Source organism: Phlebotomus argentipes, unplaced genomic scaffold (genome assembly GCF_947086385.1).
Source record: "Phlebotomus argentipes unplaced genomic scaffold, Phlebotomus argentipes genome assembly contig_15, whole genome shotgun sequence".
Lineage (NCBI taxonomy): Eukaryota > Metazoa > Arthropoda > Insecta > Diptera > Psychodidae > Phlebotomus > Phlebotomus argentipes.
Genome location: NW_026776181.1, coordinates 3,336,419 through 3,363,367, shown reverse-complemented (window position 1 = coordinate 3,363,367; position 26,949 = coordinate 3,336,419). Strand labels below are relative to the sequence as shown.

General features: G+C 44.6%; 5 protein-coding genes across 8 annotated transcripts; 1 reads left to right on the top strand and 4 right to left on the bottom strand.

The window, feature by feature from the left end:
- Positions 1-46: 46 nt before the first annotated feature.
- On the top strand, positions 47-9,509 carry LOC132263174 (scoloptoxin SSD14-like). Of its 2 annotated transcripts, none has more exons than XM_059762803.1 (6): positions 47-162; positions 6,578-6,972; positions 7,070-7,463; positions 7,900-8,322; positions 8,684-8,924; positions 8,991-9,509. In XM_059762803.1, exons 1-6 carry the CDS (start codon positions 47-49, stop codon positions 9,264-9,266), a joined length of 1,845 nt encoding a protein of 614 aa, XP_059618786.1. In that variant the 3' UTR covers positions 9,267-9,509. The 2 variants fall into 2 exon arrangements, with proteins under 2 accessions (XP_059618786.1, XP_059618787.1); XM_059762804.1 differs by lacking the exon at positions 47-162 and adding an exon at positions 4,187-4,515.
- Positions 359-1,599, bottom strand: LOC132262028 (probable isoaspartyl peptidase/L-asparaginase GA20639). Of its 2 annotated transcripts, none has more exons than XM_059761145.1 (2): positions 1,557-1,599; positions 359-1,474 (listed from the first exon to the last, which is right to left on the bottom strand). In XM_059761145.1, exon 2 carries the CDS (start codon positions 1,392-1,394, stop codon positions 453-455), a length of 942 nt encoding a protein of 313 aa, XP_059617128.1. In that variant the 5' UTR covers positions 1,395-1,474; positions 1,557-1,599; the 3' UTR covers positions 359-452. The 2 variants fall into 2 exon arrangements, with proteins under 2 accessions (XP_059617128.1, XP_059617127.1); XM_059761144.1 differs by having other exon boundaries at positions 359-1,397; positions 1,460-1,585.
- Positions 1,651-2,969, bottom strand: LOC132262280 (probable isoaspartyl peptidase/L-asparaginase CG7860). The gene is made up of 2 exons (XM_059761498.1): positions 2,710-2,969; positions 1,651-2,652 (listed from the first exon to the last, which is right to left on the bottom strand). The coding sequence occupies exons 1-2, from the start codon at positions 2,758-2,760 to the stop codon at positions 1,717-1,719; spliced, it is 987 nt and encodes a 328-aa protein (XP_059617481.1). The 5' UTR covers positions 2,761-2,969; the 3' UTR covers positions 1,651-1,716.
- A 6-nt stretch (positions 9,510-9,515) lies between the features above and the next one.
- LOC132263172 (protein lin-10-like) lies at positions 9,516-16,853 on the bottom strand. 2 transcript variants are annotated; one of them, XM_059762797.1, is made up of 7 exons: positions 16,737-16,853; positions 15,293-15,636; positions 13,327-14,968; positions 12,563-12,699; positions 11,647-12,414; positions 11,441-11,581; positions 9,516-11,380 (listed from the first exon to the last, which is right to left on the bottom strand). In XM_059762797.1, exons 2-7 carry the CDS (start codon positions 15,554-15,556, stop codon positions 11,309-11,311), a joined length of 3,024 nt encoding a protein of 1,007 aa, XP_059618780.1. In that variant the 5' UTR covers positions 15,557-15,636; positions 16,737-16,853; the 3' UTR covers positions 9,516-11,308. The 2 variants fall into 2 exon arrangements, with proteins under 2 accessions (XP_059618780.1, XP_059618782.1); XM_059762799.1 differs by having other exon boundaries at positions 12,563-12,684.
- A 141-nt stretch (positions 16,854-16,994) lies between these two features.
- On the bottom strand, positions 16,995-26,594 carry LOC132263183 (uncharacterized). The gene is made up of 12 exons (XM_059762813.1): positions 26,210-26,594; positions 24,588-24,962; positions 23,524-23,996; positions 23,250-23,459; positions 22,781-23,181; positions 20,422-21,148; positions 20,141-20,357; positions 19,429-20,074; positions 19,351-19,356; positions 18,512-19,279; positions 18,297-18,437; positions 16,995-18,236 (listed from the first exon to the last, which is right to left on the bottom strand). The coding sequence occupies exons 2-12, from the start codon at positions 24,914-24,916 to the stop codon at positions 18,165-18,167; spliced, it is 3,990 nt and encodes a 1,329-aa protein (XP_059618796.1). The 5' UTR covers positions 24,917-24,962; positions 26,210-26,594; the 3' UTR covers positions 16,995-18,164.
- Positions 26,595-26,949: the final 355 nt, after the last annotated feature.

Here is a 26,949-nt window from a genome sequence, read left to right as displayed (position 1 = left end):
CTGGACCGGCTCGTGAGAGACACAAAGTGATTTAGTGAATTATATCATGGATTTTCCGTGTTGGGGCTCAAAGATTCAGCAGCAATTCCTTCAATGGCGCTTCCGCACGTGGGCGCGCTACAAATACTCGCCACTCCACGGAAGCACCCTCAAATCCCTCCAGTAAGTCGCATTTACATTAAATGGGTTGGGGTGGAAATTGAGTTCAGTCCGTGGGGGTGAAATTGGGTCAATGGCATAATTGATTTTCTCCGCCTCTGCACATCTTGTGCACTTGAAAGTGGGCAAACTTCAATAATTTGTGGAGTTTGTTCGTCTGTTGTTTCACAACTTTGGCGAGACAATTAGAAAAAAAATAATTGCTGATAAGACTTTATTAATAACATGCATTGTCGAGGCATGAGGCTTGAAGAATGAGTGCACAGGGGCACACAAAATATGCTTACACTTATTCAGGCTTTCTCTGTGAAGTTCTCTCCATGGCGGATTCCATAAAAGAGATTATCGCCTTTCTGGTATGCCCAAGACATCTTCTGTGATGTGTGGTAAATGCCAATATTCCCGTCTTTGTCGATTGTAATCGCTCCAGCCGTTCCTCCCGTGATGTTTGTCATATCTTTAAGGGATTCTTCGGTGGCTTTTTGAGCTGAAACACCCTGAAATGCGATTCTGTTGACGATATCCTTTGCTAGGACAAATTTCATGATGCTTTCTCCATGTCCTGTCGTTGACACTCCACCAAAACGATCATCAGCAAAGGTTCCACAGCCCAGAAGTGGAGTGTCTCCAATTCTTCCCACATATTTCCCAGTAATTCCTCCCGTTGACGTTGCCACAGCGATTCTCCCTAGTCTATCAATGGCCACAGCACCAACTGTGCCTCCCTCGTGTCCTATTTCTGTCTTCCCTGGCTGAGAACTACCCAGATTCTGTGTCTTCTTGAAAGTCTCCAGTGCCTTTCTCGCCGTCTCTGTCACAAGTTGTCCTGGCGGTGAGAGAATCTCTATTCCTTGGCGTACAGCGAAATCCATTGCTCCCTCACCGCCCAAGAAGTTGTGCGGAGTTTTCTCCATCACAATCCTGGCCAGGCTTATTGGATGTTTGATGTCTCTGAGGAGAGTCACGCAGCCCGATGACAAATCTGAACCTCTCATGATGCTGGCTTCCATTTCCACAGTCTCATTGAGCGTCAGAACAGATCCGTAGCCTGCATTGAAGTTCTCATCCAATTCCATTGACTTCACGGCTTCCTCGACGGCGTCTAGGACGGAATTCGTCTCCTTGAGGACTCTGTAGCCAATTCTGGCCGCTATCAGGGCTCCATTGTGTTTCCCCTGGTCACGACTGTCCGGAATATCTCCAGCGCCCCCGTGGACGAGAACTATTGGCTCCATTGTCTGCCAGAGATAAGATTTAGCTCGTTATCTGCACTGTTTAGATATTTTCTCAAGTACCAAACCTTTTCTGGCAGAATCTGAGTGTGGATTTTATGCAAAAGAAGGACAATGATTAGGGAATATTTGAGACCGGTCATGTTTCAGCTTCGGGAAACTCACCAGAGATGCTGAACGGTAAACAGCCGATGAGAGACTGACACGAAAACAACTGATTCACCTCTTATGTTAAGAGCAGGCTTTATTGACTTGTCATAAGGCGATAAGAGACATAAAAGTGTCTCGGGAATGTTATGCACTTCACATACTTGGGGTTAATCGCTCAGGCATTTTCTATGAAATCATCCTCCGGACGGATGCCGTAGTGAACGTATTCGCCTCTCTGGTAGGCCCAGGACATCTTGCCGGAGGACGTGTAGATGCCTGGATTTCCCACTGTGTCCAAAGCAATGACTCCAGCTGTGTTGGCTAGCATTTCGGTCATCTCTTCGACGGATTGCATGGAGGCATTCTGGACGTCTAAGCCAAGATAAGCCATTCGGGCGATGATGTCCTTAGCGAGGGTGATCTTCATGATACTCTCTCCGTGTCCTGTCGTGGAAACGGCTCCGTAGCGATTATCAGCGTAGGTTCCGCTGCCCAACAGAGGCGTGTCTCCCACTCTGCCCGGATACTTTCCAGTTATTCCTCCGGTGGATGTGGCAGCGGCTAGATTCCCAAAAGCGTCCATGGCCACAGCTCCAACGGTTCCAGGTTCACCGAAAGTCTCAGTGTTTCCAGGGTTTTGTGCTTGACTGTCCAGCCAAGCTTGGAGCGATGCTTTCGCTCGCTCCGAAGCCATCTGTCCTGGTGGATAGAGAATGTGGACATTCTGCTGTCTGGCCCATTCCATCAGTCCCACTCCTGACAGGAACGTGTGTGGTGTTTTGTCCTTAACCATTCTGGCCAGTGAAATTGGATGAAGAATGTCTTGGACGCCAGAAACGCATCCTGCTGACAAATCACGCCCATCCATAATGCTGGCGTCCATCTCAACAGTCCAGTTGAGTGTCAAGACAGCTCCGTATCCAGCATTGAAGCCCACATCCAATTCCATGCTCCTCACAGCTTGTTCCACAGCATCCAAGACAGATCCTGTCTCCATCAGGGCGAGATAGCCAATGCGTGCGGCCAGTTTGGTGCCTGCAAACTTCTCAGGATCTCTCTCATCTGACGTGAAGCCTGCTCCGCCATGTACAAGGACGATCGGCTCGAATTCCTAAGACGATACCATGTTTGTATTATCTCTGTTATCTCTTGAGAGATCAACACTTACTTGACAAAGGCAGTGGGAAATGAAGCACAGAAAGGCGAGTGATAGTTTCATCTTGATTCGCAGATGATTCTCTCACGAGTAATTTCTCAATTGACTCTAAACGGCGATCAGTGCTCATATTCCTTCAAGGTGGCTTAATGGGCTGTGATATGGAGTTAAATGCATATTGGTGGATGGCAATCTTATCGGTCAATCTGTCGTTCAGTGTCTTATAATTATGGCCTGATAATACGCGCTTGTTGATGATAATTGTGACAATGTGTAGTGTTAGCTGTGAATTAGAAGAATGCGTTTATCAATTGTTTATGACTTCCAGTCAGGAGTTAATGAAGAGATAATAATTGACTTATCAGGTTGAATACCTGGTGAGAGATCATCGTGAAATGGAATGTTCCTATGTTTTATTGTCTTATATCTGAATTATCCGTGTTTATAGACGTGTAATTGGGTTAGTTTGTTCGTTAATCTGGAAAATATGGTTTATAAGTCCTAAAAATGTTAATATTCACCTTGTAGAAGCGAATTAAAGTCTAAACTCAACTTGAGCCCTTTTTGAACGAAGTGTTCATGTTGTATAATTGAGTTTAGTACACCATATAATTGTTTTATGTGTAAATTAAAATTGAATATAACAATTACCCTTCACGCTTTCTGATATAAAGCACGTGTCCAAAGTTACTATTAATTTGCACATCATCTATTGAGTTGGTCTTGACATGTATAATTTGTTAAGGACAGATTTAATAGTCTTAAAAGAATCTTGAAATATTTCTTCCCGGTTCAAGGAACGCTAAAATAGAACATTTCATAGATTTGTTGACAAATTTTTCGTCTCAGGTGACATTCTGTTGATAAAAATTGTGCAAATGTGTGCTAATGAGAGTCGGTAATGAGCTGTAATGCCAAACAGTTTCTATCGTGAGACGAAAAAAGATGTCTAGAATCGGTTAATTTGCTCAGCTTAGCGGCTTTCTGTGTTTACTTAGCATGTTGGACTGAAACACGCGCTTGTTAGAACTCTAATTCTCATTGACGTTCTCGCACAGATGGATCTTTTTGGACGTCACGCGTTCAGCTGTTTGGGGCCTTAGTGAGGAAGTTTATTTTGCTACACTATTAGATTGAATAAAGTGCATGATCGGCCTTTGTGAACGTGACCTCAGTTGTGATGAAACAATTTGTGCATTCATCCCTACATTGTAATTTGTATGCCAAATTTGCTGGTTCACAAAGCTTTGTCCACCACTTTGCATACATAATTTTGGTATTTGTTCACAGTGGCAGAAAAAGAATTGATAACGAGTTGGAGAAAAGAGGCGGAGGAGCGTGTAGATAAAAGTGGGAGGCATTGTTGAAATGTTAATAGTCATCGTGTGTTGGAGCTTTGGGTGGCTTTCCCGCGAAGCTCTGGTGTGTTCAGGGAAACGCGAATACACGCACGATCGCGGTCTTGGCAGTACCTGAAGTGATTGTTATCGCCAATTTTCCCAGTTCCACTCCAGTCGCCTCAGCGCGCAGTCGCTTTTCCAAATAGCTGAGCTTTAGTGGCGAGAGTGCGCGAGCAAAGTGCATTTATTCTACGGGTTTTTATTCTTCGATCGAAAGAAGGTTAATTATTTTGGCTGTGATCGCGGCTGTAAAGTGAAAGTGATCAAGGATTGCAGTGATTCTTTCCCTCACTTTTGGTCCACTCAAGGAGATTTTGCAAGTCTAGAAGGCGAGATTAAAGGTGTCTTATCGGGAAACGTGTATGACCTAAAAGAGTTGTAGTGCAGTAGTTGAAAGCGAAAGTCAGGTGATAATGATGTAAGTTCAGTTGAAGATCAAGTGTATGATCATTTTACTTTATTTGTGATTCTGCAATAAGTATTTTTACTATTTAGTTTCCCATGTCTAGACGATAATTCTAGGCAATTTACTCGATTTACCAGAATGATCAAGAGCGCAACACTGGATCTGAAAAATATTCTTCTTAATATGCAATTTCCAAGTGTTCATTGTCAGTTGCTCAAGTCACGTTTAATCTTTTTATTTTGCTAATTTGCAAAATCAATATGCAAATTCGGAAAATATAGTAATACAGTAATGAAATATGTAAAATGAGAAAGTAAAGTTGTGAATGAGAATGAAGGTGAAACAGTGGAACTTGCAGTGAATCTCATTCATATTAAAATGGTGTGTTTAGAGAGATACAGAAGATTATCATAATGGAAATTAGGATATGTTGAAGTGGTGTATTTTTATCTCATTCAAAAGTCTCTGTTGCGCAATTTTGCCTTTAGCTCAGTCTCAAAATACTTGCCTTTTTCGATGAAGTGACAAATGCAAAATGTGGCCAGGAAGTGTACAATAATAGCATCAATTTCATTCAATTGTCACTTGGAGAAAAATAGTACTTTTATTTTGCGCAATTCTTTCTCAGACTTGCAATTTATCAATTTAATGATATAAATTCAAGACAGAATCACGCGCACTTGGCATTTGATTTTGTATGTCGCATGAATGGAAATGTTGCGAGTTTCTTCGTGGTTTTGTAATCAAATGATCAGTTTCCTCTCGCAATGTGTCTGCAAAATTTCCCTTACAGTGCAAATTGAAAGGGTAAAGAGTGGTTCAAGATATGAATTACCTCATAAATTCAGTTTTAAAGAGGCTGTCGATAAAAAAAATAGTACAGCAAATGTGCAAATATTGGTCAATTGAATTGTATTTTCAATTTTTTTTTTGGGAGGTGTTCTTGAAAGTGGGCCACATTTTTTCTCTCTATTTGCTGTCTTCCTCCAACAATTGCATTAATAATCAATTTTGTTTTAACAATAAATATTGAGTGGCGCAAAAAAGGAGCCAACAGAGTGTTGGTTGGTCAATTTAAACGCTCCATCAGCTGTGCAAGAAATTCACCTTTTTTTCTCCTCTTCATCCATTCATTAAGATTCATTTGCATTCATTGTAAGTCAACATAAACTACCTTGACTCTCACTCTCGTTGGACAAGATTTGGTTTGCTTTGCGAGAATATGCAATGTGGAAGTGGACAGAAAAAAAGAGGAGAATTATTCGCTCATTTGTCGCACTCAATAATTTCAGCTTTTAATAATTTCACAGGTGGTCGAATTGAACCTCCAACCGGTCTCACATGGCTGACTTTAGCTCCTTCTCAGTCAGTTATCAATGCTACTGAACTAGAATTGAGCGCACACACTTGCCGGCGAGATAATTTATGCAAACTCGTCTTGAAATGTTTTAAATCATATTTCAATTAGGAGATTAGCTGAGGTTTTTGAATAAGCTAATATCACCGGTCAAATTTCGTTATCTGTAATTCGCAAACTACTTTCACAGACAACCACTTGGTTTTCGTTGTCAGGTTGTCGTATTTCAAGTCTCTTTTGCCATTGCAAGACATTTTCCATAAATGTGCAATCAGCTAGCACGTGCTTTCTGACCGAATTCCTGCACCACGACTCTGACTCAACCTTTGCCGAATAACTATAAGACACTATCAATGCAAGATTGTAGCGTGAAAAATAGAGTTATGCTGATTCATAGTTTGTGTTTATCTTCCCTAAAAGCTCTCAAAACGTGATGTTTTTCTCTCGTTTGCACATTGTTGGAAAAATCGCAATTACAATTTCGCATTAAGGAATATTGTATCATTTGACTAGTTTAAAAGTATCGTCATATCAGTGTTTTGTCTCTCAATATTTACGTCTGAGGGATAGTGAAAAAAAATCAATCGTCATGCTTTCCTAAGTGCGTTGTTGAAATTCCACGCGCGCGATAATGAATCAATCCTAAAACTGATGTCACACAATTGATAAGGCAAACTATCGTGTTAGAGCTGATGAGTGCTGTCTGTTGCTTTGCAGATTTCCGGCGATAACGAAGAAGAGGGTGTTGATTGCTGCTCTGCTGGCGGCAATTGTGGTGGCTGTGGTGTTGGTCACGGTGTACTTCACGGTGTGGAAGCCCAAGAATGTGGAGTCGGAGCCTCGAAGGATGGCCATTGTGGCGAATGGGATGGAGTGCGCGGACATTGGGATGGAGATACTGAGGAGGAATGGATCGGCGGCCGATGCTGCCATTGCCACGCTCTTCTGCGAGGGTGTGACTTGTCCGCAGAGCATGGGACTCGGCGGGGGCTTCGTGATGACGATCTATTCCAAGAGCAAGGGTGAGGTGGAGTCGCTGATTGCGAGAGAAGTGGCTCCGTTGGCTGCCACTGAGGATATGTTCAAGAATGGCACAATCAATTCCGTCGAGGGTGAGTTGCTGATAACACTTCTATCTCTGGAATTCACATGATCAGGCAATTGATTGATAAATTGCGCCCATCTTGACAATGGTGTGTCTTGTTTTAGGGGGTCTCGCGATTGCCGTTCCCGGTGAACTGAAGGGTTATTGGTCGGTGCATCAAAAGTACGGATTGTTGCCTTGGGCGGATCTTGTAAAGCCCACAATTGAGCTCTGTCGTCAGGGGCACTTGGTGTCTCCCTATCTGGAGAACATTCTCAGGGGCCGCGCTTCCAGAATCTACGCTGAGCCCACTCTCAGGGAGATCTACATCAATCCGGAGACGAACACCACTTGGCAGATTGGTGATCGCATAAAGAGGCTCAAATTGGCAGAGACTCTGGAAGTCATCGCTGAAGACGGTGTTAATGCACTGTACAATGGTCGTCTGACGAAGGGATTCATTGAGGACATTCAGAGCTTCGGAGGAATTGTCACTGAACAGGATCTCCTCCAGTATCGGTGAGATATTATCCAATAAATGTACTGAAGCCACTAAATCAGACAGTTTATGGCCACTTTTATCAGTCATGTGAAGCGTAAAGCATGAAGATATTCACAATAATTGTAAATTGTATAAATATTTGTCCTCAATTCATCTATTTTTGTTGTCAAACCACAATGGAGAGTCAGTAAAATCGAAAGTGCACGAAGAGTAAATTGAACATTGTGGCATTAACATGACAATTCGCGCGCAAATTGCCAATGGCATAAAAAGTCTGCTTTTAACATACAAATGGATTAACTTTTTGCACTTCAATGTTCCCAATTAAGCTCAAAAGAGTGACATAAACTTTTAATGAACTTGAAAATAGTTCAATGTCACGATATAACATAATTGCGATTGGTGACTATGGAAAATCACTGTGAATTCCTTTCTTTTGTGATGGCTTTTTAGGGTGAGATGGGACAAACCCGTGACGGCGAATCTCAAGAGTGGCTTCACGATGTACTCAACGCAAGCTCCAACTTCTGGACCACTTTTGGCGTTCATTCTCAACGTCTTGGATGGCTTCTTGGACACTTTGGAGTCACCTGTGACGTGGCACAGGGTTGTCGAGGCATTTAAGTACGCCTACGCCTTGAGGACTAACATGGGAGATCCGCTGTTCGTGCCCTCGGTCGATGCGCTCGTGGCGAACCTCACGAATGCCGAATATGCAGAGATCATCAGGAGCTTAATTGATGATAACACCACCTACAACACCTTTGAGCACTACGGAGCGGACTTTACCAATGTCGAGGATCACGGAACGGCGCATATTTCCATCCTGGCGCCCAATGGAGACGCCGTCGCTGCCACAAGCACGGTGAATTACATGTGAGTGTTATCAAATGGTCGTTGTGTTAAATCTAGTGTTAAAGATGGGGTTTTGCAATTGGTTTTGTGGGACTGTAGAAAATTATTTCACACCTTATCGCGTGCAATTAAGTTCACGAGATAAAAGAAGGCGTTTAATTGTATCAAATGTGGGATATTAAATTGTTGATTGTTCATTAAAATGGGAACAATTTGACTTTCGAAACATTGAATTGTATTGATGTTTCATGTGTGTTTCATGCAACTGATGGAGTGATTATAAAGAACTTCCTCTGCAGAAAATGACCCATTTGGGCAGGAATTCTGCGGAAATTAAGCAAACGAAAGTTGATAGAAATATTTATTCGTGTCATTCTTTCAGCTTTGGCGCCATGAGACGCTCACTGAGCACTGGAATCATCCTGAATGATGAGATGGATGATTTCTCAATTCCCGGGGTGGAAAATGTTTACGGAGTGCCAGCTTCTCCTGCCAATTTCATCAGTCCCAGGAAGACTCCAATGTCCTCAATGTGTCCAGCAATCTTGGTGGACAGTGAGGGAAATGTGCGGATGATTGTGGGTGGCGCTGGAGGATCGAAGATTACGACGTCTGTGGCTTATGTAAGTGTGATTCTTCCGCACGTTGTTTTTGGCCAGAGAAATTGACTTGTAAACGCTTACTTGTAGATTATTATGCGTCATTTGGTGTTCAATGAGAGCCTAATCGATGCCATGCACGCCAAGAGAATTCACCATCAATTGGCGCCAATGCGACTGGACTTTGAGAATGGATTCAATGAAGAGATTATTAAGGGCTTCTCGGAAAGAAATCATGAGCTGTACGAAGTGTCTCCAGGATCGGGCTTTGCAGCCCTGACGGCGATCAGTTCGGATGGGGCACAAAGGCTGGAGGCTGTCTTCGATCCACGGCGCAACGGATCGTCCAATGTGAGTGAAATGTAGTGACGCAATACAATCGCTGAGCCAGGAGGAAATCTGCAAGTCCAACCATCCCAACCCCCTTTTTCAGTTAGATTTAAATGATTACTGTGATTAACAATAGCGAAGAGGAGTCGATAAGGGGAGTGAAGAAGATATAGTGTTAAATTTATACAAGGAATGCTATAAAAGAAGCAAGGATAGTGTGAACAAGACGTATTTTGTAAGTGCAAAAAGTACAGTATAAAAAAAGTAATTAAAAAGCCATGGGAGTTGTTTTTCTTTTCTATAACATAAAAATTCACTTTATTTATCATTTTTTTTCCTCTGTTCTCACTTTGGTATACGACTTAATTCAAATTCTTCTCGCCACATCTTCTCGTGGAATTAAACAGTGATGTTTCTTCATCTGTCTCTCATCGTCAATTATTATTTCCAATTGAAAGAAAAAGTCTTTTAAATGCATCTATTTGTTTTTTTTTCTTGTTTCTTTGACAGAGAACACAAAGGTTGATTGTTATACGGAGACTAATCATTCGCACAATTAAACATTTTAGTATCAAAAATCAGAATGAAGGAAAATCTGATTCTTATCACATAATTAACACAAACTACAATCAATTCTGTGACATTGTTGAACGTAGAAAAATAGTGAAATTCGTGACGATTGTTCCACTATCTTTCGAGGACCAACACTACCAATTCCTACAAACTGCGTCAGGAAAGATTAAATACACGGTGTAATCATTATTATCAGCTAATCTCCCATTACATTTTCTCATCTCACATTCCTCATTTTCTTTCTCTCTCTCTCTCTCTCTCTCTCTCTCTGTGATAAATTATTGCCTGATTAGTTTATTAAAAATCTTCTCTCGCTCGACATTTAGAAGCTTCTCTCACCATTTTATCAGCTCAACAATCGCTCTTGCGATCTTCACAGTGACGCGCATTAGTGTTAGGACAGCTAGAAGGGGGGAAGGAAAGTCTGCTTTGAGCGATTTGCCATTACAATGAAATTGTGTGCTTCGTGAAAGGGGTTTTCCTTTGAGTTATTTTAGAGGTTTCGTCTAGGATCTTCCTGAGATTGGCCCTTTTTGTTTGTCAAAATGCCTCTTATCGCCTTCTATCACTTTCCATTGCGATTTCCCTCAAAATGACAATATTTTAGGTTTTTTTGTGTTCTTCTCTGTTGTTTTCTTCTTCGTCTACGATAAACACCCTGTTTGTAATTTTATCAATTCACTAAAGTTTCTCATCTACACTCTTTGTTAACACTGAAAAAGAGACATTTTTTTTTAATATCTTTACTCAGTTATACATTACGAAAATACTCTTTTGCTCTTCTAACATTGTGAAAAATACACGAGGAAATGCTCACAGGAAATATGATTTCTTCTTCGAGATATTTTTAGGGGAAGAACAATTGAAGTTTACAGCATGAGAAAATCTCTGAGATATTTGTTGCATTGCAGATTTTGGCGAGACACTTTTCCTCGTGCATTTCCATCCGAAAAATCAATTCACCAGAAAAACTACGCAATGAAGGATTTCAAAAAGGGACATTTACACTATCTCTTGTCTTTCTTACTATTCTCATTCTGTTAATAAATATTCTCCACTTAATGACTAAAAAAAAGTACACGTCATTCACGATATTGTCTCTATTCTGGAACAGTCTGTTGCATTAACTTCCCCCAGCTTCCGAAAATCTTCACATTTTTCTTTAAATTACTTTTCCTCCCTCTCGCGCAAATCTCTTTTCTCTCTCTCTCTCTCTTTCCATTCTAATGCTTACGTATCAATTTAAACTTGTAAAATACATGTAGAATGTGAGGACTAGAACTTATTTCGAAAGTTTTCTCGCCCCTTCCAAATACACTCGGGCAGAGATTTCACTTCTGTCACATGATAAATAAGGTTTTAGACGTTTGAGGATTAAATACTTTTCAGCTTGATTGCGCTATGTTTCTCCGCGATATAGTGGGATTCTTGCCTTAATTTGGTTTTGCTTTCCATCACCTCTAATCTCACATGTTTGCCAGCCAGTCAGCACTTGATATGTGGATTCATATGTAAATGGGATTCTCCTGTCCGGTCAGCAGTCTGAACATCGACGTCGGCATTGTCTTCATGAGGATCTGCAAGAGAATCCGAAGTTAGTCTCGAAGGAAAGCTGGAAAAGGACACTTTCTGCCAACCTCTCCAACGGAAGTGGCCAACAGATTGACGATCTTCTCGTGAGGAACCGCCACGACGCTCTGGTTGTTGATCTCGATTATCCTGTGGCCCACTCGGACGCCGCCTCGCTCCGCGATTCCGCCTCTCAGCAATGAGCAGATCTGCAGAGAGAAAAGCAATCAGATCAAGTCAATCATACTCAGTATGTACTTATATTGATACTCACCACTCCATTCTGAACGCTGAATCCTAGCTGATACTTCGTATTGGGCCTCTTGATCTTCACCTCGACGACAGGCGGACAAGGCACAACCGTAAATTTGACTGCAGTCTGTGTCTTTGTATTTCTAATGTACGTCTGGCACGTGGAGAGTGGCAAACCGACGAGGCTGAGTCCGTTGATGGCGATGATCTGGTCGCCAATGTTGAGCTGTCCGCACCGCGCCGCGGCGCCCGAGGAGAGCAGGTTGGCGATGACGACGGTGGGCAGCATGGAGCCCCAGCCGGACTCCACGATCACCACGCCCAGAATCTCGCCCTTGGCCTTCGGCACCACCACCTCCTTCTGCAGCTCCTTCTTGGCGAAGATCTCCAGCTCGTCGCCGAATATCTCCTGGCTGTTGAGCACCTCCTGATAGTCCATCTCCTTCACGAAGCTGTGGTCCTCGATGCCGTTGGCCTTCAGGAACTCCATGTAGGCCACCTGGAAGGCCTGGCCGATGGACTGCGCGATGAACTGCGCCTCGTCGCTCTCGAACACGTGGCAGATCATCTTGGGCGTCCGGTTGGGCTTCGGCCCGTCGTCCACGTCCTGCGGCACGAAGCGCCGGCGCGCCATCAGCACCACCAGGTCGCCGATGTCCGCGATGTACGAGATCGTGCGCAGCGCGTGGTCCATCATGATCTCCTTGAGGTCCGTGTTCAGCACCATGATCTTCTCCGTCGAGATGAACAGGTCCACCTCAGTGCTGGGCTGATTCTCGCCCTCCGGCGCCTAAAAGTACCATTTTTATTTTACATTTCTGCCCATATAAATTGCTGAATTTTCTTACCAATGCCTAATCAATCCGATAAGAAAGCATTTAAAGAGATTTATTCTCTTAGAAAATTTTGTTCTCAATAAAGTAAGCAAAAAGTTTTACCTTGATTCGTGAAACAGCCTCTTCAGCTTGAATCATCCTTGTTGATTTGGTCGGTTGACCCTCGCAGACCAGCTGAGTGGATCCCAAATATCGGGCCCTGAACAGAACTCCCTCAATAAGAACTGCAGGATCGAGAGCTGAAGAAACAAAGATGTCAGCAAAATCATGTTATGCGGAGGAAAATACTGCGTTGACTTACATCAGTTAACATTCCAATGGTAAATGGTAAGTGCATGAATAAAGATGGAATTAGTGAGAGGGATGACTAAGCAATATGACCCACTGTCCCCTAAAATATTCTCCGTCCCTCTTTCTCCCTACAGCAATATAACTTTGTTCTATGAACAGACAAGCTCTATGTGCAACAACACTGCCATAAATAACAGCTTTAAGCTCTCTAGACAGGGTCAAACATGGGCCACTTGTACTGTGTAATAGTTGAGTTTCAGCGAGAAAGGCAACAATTAGAAACTTTCCGTTAATAAATCAACCGTGAAACAATGTGTAACACCTTTAAGAACTGCAGCATCTGCACAACTGCACTTGTTTTCGCGCTGGGGAAAGGATACAAACAAGAGGTGGAGAAGAGTTTTTGGGAAAGTTTATGCAAAGTGTACAAAACTCTAATAAATGTTTCATTTCGCACTTTCCCCAACAGAGAAATCAACATTCTCATTACGGACTCACATTTCTACTATTATTTGGACAACTTTGGCACAGGAAAATTTTTAATTACTGTCTTGAGACACACAATTCAAACTTACCCTCTTTGTTTCTGCTCTTTCCCTTCCTGCTGTCGTCCTTCTTGGAGCCAATGGAGTCCGTTGGACTCTTGTCAGCCAGCGTGGCGGGTGAAATCCTCCCTCCAGAGCCGCCAGACACTGGAGATGTGGGCGACAGTGCAGTGCCCACACCCTGTCGGATTGTCGATTGCGCCAGAGGCGGAGACTTTGAACCCGAAGGAGATTTAGCCAGTTTCCCCTTCCACATGCCGGTCTTGTCCTCGTAGAAGCCCTGATCGTCGAGCCTCTGCTGACCCAGAAGCCGATCAGTCTCCAGATCCGTGTCCGCCTCCTCGTCCTCCCCACTCATGGCCTTCGAGGGATGCTCAGAGCTGAGACTCTCCCGCGAAGTGGCGTTGTTGTGATGTCTGGGCACCCAAACTGGCGACTCTGTTTCCTTTGCCGCCTCAATGACGCCCTTGGGAATGTTTCTATCCACGGCTGTGGGAATAGTACTGGCCGCCGGCAGAGTTTTCGTACGCTGAAGAGTCGTCCTGATATCCTTGAGTGCCGCCTGGACATCCTGTAGAGGCTGCGGCGGAGGTGGCGTTGGGAAACTCTTCACTTCCTGCCCCTGATCGTGCTCCTGAATGCCTTCAATGCATCTCTTCGGACTGGAGGATTGCTCCAGGAAGTTCCCACCTGTAATGACTCGCTGTCTGGCCTCTCCAATCGCAGGATTATTGTTCTCTGTGTCTGACGCATGTCCACTAGACAAACCATCTTCCAAAACAGGCATCGAAGTGTAGAGCCTATTGAAATCCGGCACAATTCCGTTGATATCATTAGAGAGACTGTCCAGATCCCCACAATTGGAGTCGTAATCCGTCGTCTCTGGCGAGAGGGTGAAATTCCTTGAGTGTCTTCTCACATGATGCTCCAGCTCCGTATCTGCCAACTCTCCGCTGCTTCTGCTGCCCGAATCCAAGTACAGTTCAATATCGTTGTGATCAAATTCCTCTTCTCGGATCTTCCTTGTGGGCGATTGCGTCTCCTGCGTCTTCTGCGCCAGCCTCTGTCCTATATAGCAGTGATCCTGCACGCTGTCCATCTGATTGTGATATCCATGCGGAATAAACTCACTGCTGCTGCTCTTGGCGCGCTCAGTGTCATCCTCCGGACACTTGAAGAACTCCTCAAGCACCTTTCGTGTCTCAGAGAACTCATAGAGATAGTCAAAAGTCGTTGGTGGCTGCAGCTTCACATCCTCCTGTCCCAGATCCTCTTGGCAATTCCCATAAGCACCACTAGGAGAGGGAACAACCCTCTGCGGGAATCCCGGACGCGGTGGAAACATTGCCGGAGATGCGAGAACATTTCTCCCCCTGTTTGCTCCTGGAGAGTCATACTGCACATTCCCAAAGCGCCTCGGCGAACCCTCGTACTCGGCTATTGGCAGCCCGCCGATCACTTTGGCCACTCGACTGCCACTGCCTGGAGAGGATGTCCCATCCGGACGTGGCGCTGCCGCACCTTCAGTGTCGGAAATCGTTGGAGAGTCCAGAATCATTCGGCCACCATTCCAGCTGTCCCCTATGTCATCAAACACCACCATTTCACCCTCTGTGACCAGAGCCGGTCCACCTGACGGCGACACAGGACTGGCAGAGTCCGCATGACTCACCTGGAATAAAATGCAGTCATCTCTTCATTACTTTTCCGCACAATAAACTGTATGATGAGAATAGTACATGTTTTATAGTTGTGTTGTTGTAGTTGGAATCAATAAAATTTCTGCTAACCTCAGTGTAAAGTTCAGGTTTTACAACCTCGATAATAAGGAAGAATATTTAAAGTGAGGAATAGATAGAAATTTCATCTTATATCCAATCTTATCAATCATTTGGATTCGTTGGTGGGCTTTAAAACATCTAAGCCACAACAAATCATTAGCTTAAACGTGTCGAAGACAAGTTTCTACGGCAGAACGGATGCTAATCAGTCTTACCGGACTCCTTCCGAGTTTGATGGGATATTGATGGTGATGATGATGATACGAGTGCCTCGATTCGCTCTCCGTGAGATCCGGGGAGTTGAGGACAGTGCTGGCGGGCGTGGTGTTGGGCGTCCTCCGTCTCATCTCCCACAGATACCTCTCCGAGACGATATTGTTGATCTGATGCAGTTCTGGCCTCGTGGTCTGCTTCGTGTTGGAGATTCCCCGCACAGGGTGCTTGCCTGCGCCAAAGCTCGACACTCCGTCCTGCGACATTCTTCAGCTCGTGTGCTCTGCTATTCCTCGGTGCGTCTCTAGAGATCCAGTGCACTTTCTTGGGCACTCCGCATGTCAGTCTGCAAGAGATATAGGAGGAGTGGAAGTTGAGAAGCTGTAAAGTGTGTATGAGTAATTAATTTGCATTCTGCAATCGTCTGTGGAATATTCAATGAGATCGAATGATGTCACACTTTGCACACTCAAACAATTCGCCATTCTCCGAGGCAGAGCAGCCCCAGTAATTAAATTTTGCAGTCAAGGGGCAAATTCAATAACCATTTGTTGCTCTTCCGGGCTAAAATGTGTGTCACTTATCCTGGAAAAGGGACATTATTGCCATTGATTTGGCCGTAAAATGCAATAAATGTTCCAACACTGGCCAAGATTAATGTTCCTGCACTGAAAGGCAAAATGCCATTCATTTCGCCTAATATATCATGTGGATATTGATTCCTTAGATAAATAAATACAACTGATAAATACCGCCTTCGGGGTTTAATGAACTCTGGCCAAAGCTTATCTTTTGGCTTTTGGAAATTTTCCAAAAATCTCTCACCACTGCAGCAGGCGAAACTATTTCAAGTATTTTTCCCCTAGTTGCAACTTTTGCATGGATTTTCCCCAATTCACGCTCGCCTGTTCGTCATACTTTTCACGCGATTTCCGACATGGAAATCAATCCGGGAACCTCAAGCGCGCACACATTCTTATGTTTGTTGAGCTCAGGCCAACATTTCTGAGTAAACCCCATGGACAAACCTCTCTATCGGCCCAAGTAATATCTTCTGACTGATTTTAATTGATTGCTGCTCTACTTCTCACGATAAATCGCACATTTTCCACGTCGGAATCTTTCTTTTGCGTCAGCGAACTGCACCGCAGCCATAGGCCGAGCACTGGTGTACTTTCACTCGGACTTGTCCCGCTGCGGAAGACGGAAAAGATGCACTTTTAGCACTTTGCGCTCATCTCCAGTCCTAGCACGCACAATTTTCACGAACTACGAGAGAACGAAATGCAATTTTCCCTGGAGGATTGAGCAAAGTGCAGAGATTTTGGGGTTTTCTTCCGATCCAGACAGTTCAATGACAACCACAGGAGACGACAGGAAAATCAATATTGCTGTCTTAGGCCACATTATCACTGCCAAATAACACACGCAACTGGCTCTACTCACCGCTGATGTTATCTAACTCATGTTTCTAGTGGAAAGTCACTGAGAAATTGTGCACTATCCCGAAATAATTAATGCGGAAGATTTGGAGCAAAGAGAGGTATCAAAAACAATATAAGCAACTATGATTCCAATGCTCACCGCCAGGGCGATGTGCGAAATTCCCCGAGCGCCATCTATTGGCACAGCATGGGCAATGTGGTTTAGAAAATAACGAACAAAGTTAGTTTATCAGCAAAGCCTATATATTCATCTTTCACTTCTCCATTATAATTAATCTGCATCACAAAATTATATACTTTCACTTTACATCACTACATTATAATACAATTGTTCTAAAGTTTTATTACGTCAGAAAAAAATCGGATAGAAAGACTTTCTTCTCCAAATGAATTTTAATTTTGATTTGCACATTTTTTATCTTTTTTTTTCAGAATTTGATTGCAATGCGATAAATTTCAACACTTTTCTGCCATCATCACTGCAAACATGGGCAATATATATTGAAAAAGAGATGAATAAAATGTGTTAGATTACACTTTCTTAATACATTTTTCCACTGTATCATCGGCCAAGCAGTATTGAAAACTCAGATTAAATTAATGACAATCCATTTTAGGGGATTAATTTATAGAATAGAGAGAATACAGACAGCAAGAGTTTTTTTTTCAAATACACCATTATTTCTTTACAATTTCATGTTACTTCGCTCGTTTCCTTCTCCCAAAGCTTTTAATATCAATTAGACAAAATCGTCAGAAACAACCTTCAGACTGAGCAAGATTTAACGTTTTTCCTCGAGTTCGCGCACTTTCAATTGAGTGGAAATTGCTGATGCAGAGGACAAATAAAGGAATTTCATCTTCGAACTTTCATTGGCAAAAATAGACATCAAAGATGATTGAAAGCGTCTGATATGTTGTTATGGGAAATATTTAGAGTTTTGTGTATTGTGTGGTGTGATTTTTTTTCTCTCTGTTTGTGTGATAAACTTTCCATTAAATATCTTCACCTGTTGGTAATCTCATCAATAAAATATTTTCTCTATTTAGATTTTCCTCTTCTTAAATATAATCTCATCTCTCAACTATTCTGTGTGATTTTGTCCATGAGTTCCATCCACTAGAATACAATCGCTAAGTTAACCGAGTTGATAAGACACACCCCAGCAAGGCCAGATCACTTTATCCTTCTTTAATTCCTTCAGCTTTCCCTCGTTATATGTATGTTATGTAGGTGAGAAAATCAACCATTAACCTGCGAGGTTAGTTTAACAGTGCACTATGGATTGGATTTATCAATTCACTACTCGGGCAAATCAGACGGGAACTTCAAATAAGGGCTCTCTGCTGCTTCTCATTAATTCCTAAACACATTTTCCTTAGAACTTAACTGTCTTGAAGCTTGATTCATTATCTCCTTGATGCTAGCTTAAATATAAATGGGATTCTCCTGTCCGGTCAGCAGTCTGAACATCGACGTCGGCATTGTCTTCATGAGGATCTGCAAGAGAATCCGAAGTTAGTCTCGAAGAAAAGCTGGAAAAGGACATTTTCTGCGAACCTCTCCAACGGAAGTGGCCAACAGATTGACGATCTTCTCGTGAGGAACCGCCACGACGCTCTGGTTGTTGATCTCGATTATCCTGTGGCCCACTCGGACGCCGCCCCGCTCCGCGATTCCGCCTCTCAGCAATGAGCAGATCTGCAGAGAGGAAAAATGCACGATTTTCGATATGCACCTTTAATTTAAATTTTAAATGGCAATGGGATACTCACCACTCCATTCTGAACACTAAATCCTAGCTGATACTTGGTATTTGGTCGCTTGATCTTCACCTCTACGACTGGAGGACAAGGAACGACGGTGAACTTAACCACCGTCTGCGTTTTGGTGTTCTTGATATACGTCTGGCACGTGGAGAGTGGCAAACCGACGAGGCTGAGTCCGTTGATGGCGATGATCTGGTCGCCGATGTTGAGCTGTCCGCAGCGCGCCGCGGCGCCCGAGGAGAGCAGGTTGGCGATGACGACGGTGGGCAGCATGGAGCCCCAGCCGGACTCCACGATCACCACGCCCAGAATCTCGCCCTTGGCCTTCGGCACCACCACCTCCTTCTGCAGTTCCTTCTTGGCGAAGATCTCCAGCTCGTCGCCGAAGATCTCCTGGCTGTTGAGCACCTCCTGGTAGTCCATCTCCTTCACGAAGCTGTGGTCCTCGATGCCGTTGGCCTTCAGGAACTCCATGTAGGCCACCTGGAAGGCCTGGCCGATGGACTGCGCGATGAACTGCGCCTCGTCGCTCTCGAACACGTGGCAGATCATCTTGGGCGTCCGGTTGGGCTTCGGCCCGTCGTCCACGTCCTGCGGCACGAAGCGCCGGCGCGCCATCAGCACCACCAGGTCGCCGATGTCCGCGATGTACGAGATCGTGCGCAGCGCGTGGTCCATCATGATCTCCTTGAGGTCCGTGTTCAGCACCATGATCTTCTCCGTCGAGATGAACAGGTCCACTTCAGTGCTGGGCTGATTCTCGCCGTCTGGTGCCTAAATGCATGTGTTATTAAATCAGTATTTTACCTAAAAGATAACTTGTTGGGCCAAGAATCAGAACTTACCAAAGCCTTTACAGGAAAGCATTTCAGGGAAGAGCGATACTTTAGCAATCTAGCGATTTAAGTTTCTCTGTTACTTGCCTTAATCCTAGATACCGCTTCTTCAGCTTGCATCATTCTTGTTGATTTGGTCGGTTGACCCTCGCAGACCAGCTGAGTGGATCCCAAATATCGGGCCCTGAACAGAACTCCCTCGATCAGGACCTCCTTGTTTTTGCTCTTCTTCTTCTTGTCTCCATCCTTAGTGGATGCATTCGACCCGCTTGGACTCTCATTTATCAAATCGTGATGCTTATCTCCACCGCCACCGTTGTCATTGTGTTCGGGTGATGAAACACTCTGGATTCCTCCGCTTTGAGGAGACAGATTGCTATTTCCTCCCACGAGATCCACGAGATTGTTGTTGGGCGACTTGAGATTGGATACTGCGGATGTGATTTCTGGAGTGGACGGAAGAAGAGAGTTTAAACCCTGTCGAAGCAACGAAGTGGAATTGCTCTTGGGCACTTTTGGGGACAATTTGGACAGAGTCGATGCTGAGAAGCGATTCTTCCGTTCAGTCCACTTGCTGTTCTCATCATAGAAGCCTTGGTCATCCACTCTCTGGTGTCCAAGGAGCCTATCAGTTTCCAGGTCTGTATCCAACTCTTCTTCCTCCCCACTCACACTCTTCTCATGCAATGCATCGAGCTCAGTGCTCTCAGGGATGTTTTCCCGACACCTATAGCTGCAGAAATGAAATAAGAACGTTTAGATCTTGATTTGTATACATTTATAGCTTCTGAAGTCCCACCTAGGAATCCAGACGGGAGATGTAGAGAGTGGAGATGCAACGTTTTCAGATAAAAGATGGTTGTCTTGCTGCGTCGGGAAGGTTTTGGTACGCTTCAGTGTTGAGCGAATATCTTTTAAGGCAGCTTGAATATCCGGAACGTTCGCATCCAATCCAGCAACTGAAGCCTTCCTATGTGGAGCTGGAGCCGGAGGTGGAGGAGTCATCTGAACCATATCTAGAAAATAGCCGAGAATAATTTACAAGAGTTTTGAGACAGCGCATTTTTGGTTGAATCTTACTTATTGAATACAGAGACTCCAGTTCTGGGTCGGTATTCTTAAAGATGGTGTTTGTACCAAGATTGTGGACTGGCATCCCTGCAGGTTCCGGCATCTTTGGCTCACTCCCCACAGCATTGTTGGTGTTCAGAAGGAATTCATCTATTTTCTGCATAATAGGGGACCTCTTGATGGGACTATCTATAATGCTCTGAGCCCTGAGCTGACTCTGAGGTTCAATCACTGTCTCTGTGGCCTTCTTGTCCATCAGGACGGATATAGTGGGATTGTTGTTTTCCGTGTCCGAAGCGTGGCCACTGGACAATCCATCTTCAAGCACTGGCATTGATGTGTAGTGGCGCGCGAACGCGGGATAATTGGTCGTGCTGTTGAAGTCCCCAGAGAGACTGTCGAGATCGCCACAGTTGGAGTCATAGTCTGTGGTTTCTGGTGAGTATCTGAAGCAGCGCGAGTGCCTCTGTGGCGTGGAGTTGGGCTTGATTTCTGTGTCACCCAATTCGCCGCTGCTGCGACTCGCCGAATCCAGATACACGTCATACTCATTGATTTCTCGATGGCCCTCCACTGGGATGCTCGCAAAGCCGTTCTGCTTAACTGGGCTGGTCGGTGTGATGTTCTCCGTGGGCGATTTGCTCACCATCGCCTCGGCCAGGCCGTAAGTTGGGTGCTGCTCAATGTCCTTCTCGCACTCCTGATTGCCACTCCCACGAAACTCATAGTGAATGTCCTGCGGAAGATAAATCACTCTGTTGAATTTCGTGAGGAAACTATGTTTTGCAATTTCCCACAACACAATGTTCGAATCAAAACTTGTGTGTGTTTTCTTAGTTGATGTGGAGGTGAAAATGAAATTGATTGAAAACATCCCTCACAAGGCACAATTATCCCCCGATGGCCAAATGAAATTAAGTGGACGTGGAGAGCCCGTGTGAAAGGCAGGAAGGAATATGGGATGACTCTACAACATTGATTCAATAATTGATGGTAATTGTAGTCCTCCTGCGACAGTTAAAATTCATGACTGGAGAGTCGCTTTAAATTACCATTAGGGACGGCCCGGGAAAGTTTTCATTTAGATGCGGCGAGCAAGTTCAGGGAAATACAACGGGAGGCACCTCCACTTAATTACAACTCCTCAGGACCATCCCTCACCGGAGGTGATCGAATTTAATTTAGCTATAAAAAAGACCTCTGCGGAGAAGTGAAAAACATGGCCATCGTGGGTGGAAAGCGAAGGGGATGAACTTTAGAGTATATAGTTTCCAGTGACCTCAATTGCCTCACGCTCTCGGGGCAGGAGTAACATGGATTCAACAACGAGAAAGTCCTGTCAGGACTCATGGGGATTTAACATGCAGAGCTTTGGGCCTTAATAATTCACTTGCAAAACACTGTAATTATTTAATAATGAATATGGCTCTATATTATTACCACATGATATTATTTTCGTCAAAATGCCAGCCACAGAAATTGCACTGAACTATTTTCTGGCAAATTAGTTAATGACTGCCCACAGTTACTATGCAATATTAATTACACTGGCCCAATTGGACCGCCCTGTGGATTTAATTTAAACAAACAATTCGACGAGCTGTTCCATTTACCTGAGACAGAATTCTAGGAATTCCTCCAACCAATTCTAAACCTCAAGCATAGCGCAGAACATTCCATGAACTTTGCCATAAGGATTGGGTATTGTTTCTGTAAACATTTAGAGGACTTTGGAGTTTGAAGGTGTCTTGCAGACCACAAAGTTTCCATACATTTACCACTGTTCTGAAAATTGCCACTGAGGTCAACATCCCCAGATATAATAAATGGTATTAACACTTACGCAAGAAGTGCCAGAATGAGACAATTCTGGTTTCAAACGATATGTGCTTATATGAGAAAGTTTACGAGTTTAATTATATACCGAGCGTATGTCATGCTAAACTTTCGCCCATGACAAATTAATTTGTCTGAAATCTTGTTTGAAATTTCAGAGGAAGTCAAAGTAATATATTCTATTTGAGCATAGAACGGTCATGGTAGACAGTCTCATAAACTAATTTTTAATATTCTCTGTTTTCCATAAAAATTTCAGTCCCTCATTTACTGGCAATATCCGTGACTCGTTGAAAACAATATTGTGTAATTTATGGGAAAATCTCTGCAATAAGCAATGGAAGTCATTTGCAATCGACTGATTTTCTGTTGTCCTCTTTTCCGCACAGTTATATAATGCTCTGCGAGCACAAAGTTTACAGGGAATGAGAAAAGTCGATATTTCATGCCTATTCATTTAGCTATTAAAGAGTCTGATAACGCCAATTATCGTCATAAATTGAATAGCTATTTATGCAAAATTCTCACTTACCGTGCTGTCGGCGTCGCTTCCGTTGAAATCGCTCAACTTTTCCAGTGTTTTGTCGTCCTCAGCGATGGGACACTTGAAGAACTCCTCGAGAACTTTCCTGGTCTCTGAGAACTCATACAGGTAGTCAAAGGTGGAGAGCTTGGGCTCAGTCAGGGTGAAGTCAGAGTGTGTTTGCACTTCTATATTCTCGCTGGGCGACTGATCCAGGCTCTGAGATAGCTCAAGTGTGGTCATGGTGGTTTCCTTGGGCGCCGGCATGACTCTCTGAGGGAAACCCGGTCGCGGTTTCAGCTTGGTCGATCCGTAGCTCTGGCCCGAGGCGATGGGCGCGTCGTCGTAGTACTGATTGATGGCACTTGACGTGGCTAAATGGCCAAATCGCCTCGGAGAGCCATCGTACTCTGTGAAAGTGAGAAATAGTCCATCACACTCGTGATACGCAATTCGGGCCGCCAACGTGACAAATTACCAATAATGCCGGAGACATTTTTTCCACTCGACACATATCTCGTGGTGGTGGCTTCCAAATGGTTGCTCATCTTGTGATTTATTTGCTCCCTGCGACTGTGCTCAAAAATATCCACTGTCTCCTCCTCGTCATCGTCCTCCTCCTCCTCATCGTTCTCCTCCTGAATGGTCTTGTGTTCCGGCATCTCCGATTCCGTTGTTATGCGCAAATCTGCAAAACCACGACAAATGTGAGCAGCCCTTTGCACGCCCGAAATCGAATTGTGGGTAATTACTCTGCCAAGTGTCCCCTATGTCATCGAACACCACCACCTCGCCGTCCGTCACCACAGCCACACTCCGCCCGGACGCTGCCGCAGAGGCTGCCTGGCCACCTATTGACTCCGCAAATGAATACCCTTCGCCATGACTCACTGGACTCCTGCCCACACGAATGTGATGCTGCGGCTTCGCATGATGCGACAGCGACCGCCTCTCCAGACCACCGAGTCCACCCTCGGCATCCGTCACTTCTGGCGAGTTCAAGACCGTGCTCACGGGCGTCGTGTTGGGCGTCCTGGCCCTCAAATCCCAAAACCCTAGCTCGGAATCCTTGAGAAAGGGGTTCTGATGGTACGACGCCGAGCGTTGCACGTGGTTGAGATGCTTCTGAAAGTGCTTCGACATCATCTCAGTGGAGTTCTGTGAGTAGTTTGAGCCATACTCCACCGAAGCTTGACTATTACTACCGTAGTAGTAGTTGCTGAATCTGTAAGAGAAAATGGAAAAAAAATCTATGTGACGATCCCCGAGGGATTAAAAATAATTGGAACACTGAAATTGGAGTGAAATAAATGTAATTCATTCTATAAGACTTCTAAATGTTGTTCTAAGCAGCAAATGATAAATTGCACAGATTGAGATTATAAATTGGTCAATTCAGCAAATGTGTGGTTTCATTTGAGGCCTTGATAAGAGTCAAACTACAATAAAATGTGCGTAAAATCCCTTATTTAAGAAGAATATTATTTAATCTATGAAAGAGCAGGGGTTTTAGTGTTTCCTGTCCTATCAGGAGTTTCAGGATGCCGAAGACATTTACCATGCCTCTGACTGATAAAATATACCATGCATTTTTCCTGAGGCGAGCATAACACATCTGAGAGGCTCCTTACTCTGAAGCAATTTAGCTCTCTATTGTAATATTACTTCAGCACGATCCCTTCAAAGCCCCGTAAGCTTTTAAATTGATAAAGCCATAAGCCCGTCAATATCAATTTCGAAAAGGTCACGAGCAGAAAGAGGGCGACAGCTCAATAAAGCAGCCACTACATTGAGATTCCCTCGGACAGAGGCGTACCTGTCGGGTCGTCCGGACAGTCCTGGGGCGTCGTGCGTGGCGCTGAGGAAGGGGTTGGTCGCCACGGAGGAGGACTTGGCCAGGGGGATGCGAACCGACGAGGAGTTGGACGAGAGCGATGAAGACGGCGGCGACGCCGGGGCGTGATTGACCGGATTCAAATTGACATCGTTTCGCGGACGACACTTGGGGAAGAGCATGGAGATCTGCTCGGTCAGGAGGGCCCCTCCGGCGGCGCCAGCGGTCGTTTCGGCGGCCGGCGCCCTGCCACCGTGGCTCGCCGTCGTGGGTGTTTTGGTGTCAACGAGGCTGATTGTTGTGCTCACCATTGCTGCAAATGGGCTGGAAGATGTCTCTGGGGCGGGTGAATGCTGCCTGGAGGACGGAAGAGCGGAATTATTTGTCACATTTCGTGTGATAACGGCAGGGCGCAATTCCCATTCATTCGGAGATAATGAAAAGCATTTAAATTTAACGGCCTCACTCCCCCAACCCCCTCACCCTTCTGCTGGATACGAACAGCCGGAGAAAGTTGAATCTCATAAATTTTCGTCTCCTGCACACACCGCAACGAAAGGAAAATTTTACAGACATTTACTCTAACGATTTTTATGCTCCTCCGCCAGCACATATTCTCCGTCTTTGGATACTTTTTGCACCCCCGACGTCGGGGGAGGGAATTATTATTCTATGTGTCTTCCACTTCACATTTTTCTTCTTCCCCGGCGCACAAACACATTGACTCGACGCGAGAGATGGTGTGGAAACCCACAGAGTGTATATTTCTGTTACTCTATTGGATGTCTCTTCACCCTCGACCCCCATTTGGGCCCCTCTTCCTACGGCCGGATTGAACTCTTGCACCAGCGCTTAAGCCGGCAACAGTTTCGGGGATTAAGATTAAGACTGGAGATCTCTCTGGCTCACATGCTGAGGGATCAAATGGCCAAATGCCAAATAGGACTGCCCTTGCTTGTCACACTTTTCAGAGTAATTTGTTGAAGTGCATCAAAAGATTAGACTTTAGAAACAAAGTTCAAAATTTTAGAGAATTTCAAATTTCTAATGTCCGTATGGTTTAAATAAAATAAAATAATCATATTAAAACATTTGTGCGAAATGCTTTTTGAAAAAAATTGTAATTCAGAAAAACTAAAGTCTTTATTTTTAGCTGAAAAATAATAATGAAATTTCATATCCTGAGTTCAAAGTACATAATCTGAGTGTTGCATTGGGGATTCTTGATCGGGGGTTCGGAGGAAGACACCCTGAAATTGGAGACGCGATGGTGAGCATCGAGGAAAGTGTGTTTGGATGAATAGAGAGATATCGTGTGGATAGGTTCGGGGCGGGTGAGCGAGGGTTGGGAATGTCGAGAAAATTCCCATGTAAGGTGCAAGTGAGTCACCAACATATAGGGGAGCATGTAAATGCGCGGAGGGTGCGAGAAAGGGCGGGCTGGATGACGAATTTAAAGCCGAGACCAGAAGGAGGGCTTCAGAGGGATTTTCCGAGCCACTCGCAAGGGTGAGAGAGAGAAAGACAGAAGCACGAGAGTCAAAATTAAACTATTCACATCCTACAGTTGGAGAAAAATCGATAATTGAACTTATTTCACATACTTGTGAGTCTCTTTATTCTTGGCGCCCCCACTTGGGCACAAGAGGACCCTGGCAGGGTCTCAGTCACAGACACTGAATGGCCCGTCCTGAGGGTGAGTCCATATCCTCTGGTCGCGGCTGAGGTGAATTTTCACACTTAATGGACGTGCTTGTTCGATTTTTCAGCAGCACGTACACTATTTTCACATCACTGCACTCTCTGGTCACTAGTACAGATCTTCAGACCAATGCCACCAGCTGCACTGGAGCCCAAACTTGCCCGATTGCCCGACCAGCGGTTGCAACAGCCACGAAAAGGTGGACTTTTCGCGCAAATGAGTGAATCTCAGGGCAAAGGAGGACTTCCTTTTCACTAACACTGCGTGACAATATACCCTCCTTCGTGTGTCTTCCACCACAATCTGCCTGTGACTCGCGCTGCCAAGTTCCTGCCACTCTCAGACCGCTCTCCCAGAGAGCGCCAGAGAGAGAGAGAGAGAGAGAGAGAGGGTGGTGAACTGCGAATTCACTTTCCTCAGAATACACCACCCGACAAAAAAGCGGATGTGTCACACTCGGGCGCCCTCACGAACCTTCCTGGCCAAGGGTTGAGCACCGACATGCTGCCTCGCACCTTACGACCCACCCACAATCCCAAAGCGGCCACAGTGGCGACATAAGTGGGATTTGAAGATGTCTTCTCGGGATGTTTGCGCCATTCATCGCCAAGCCTCATTCAAGGTGGATTCCCATTAGTTTAG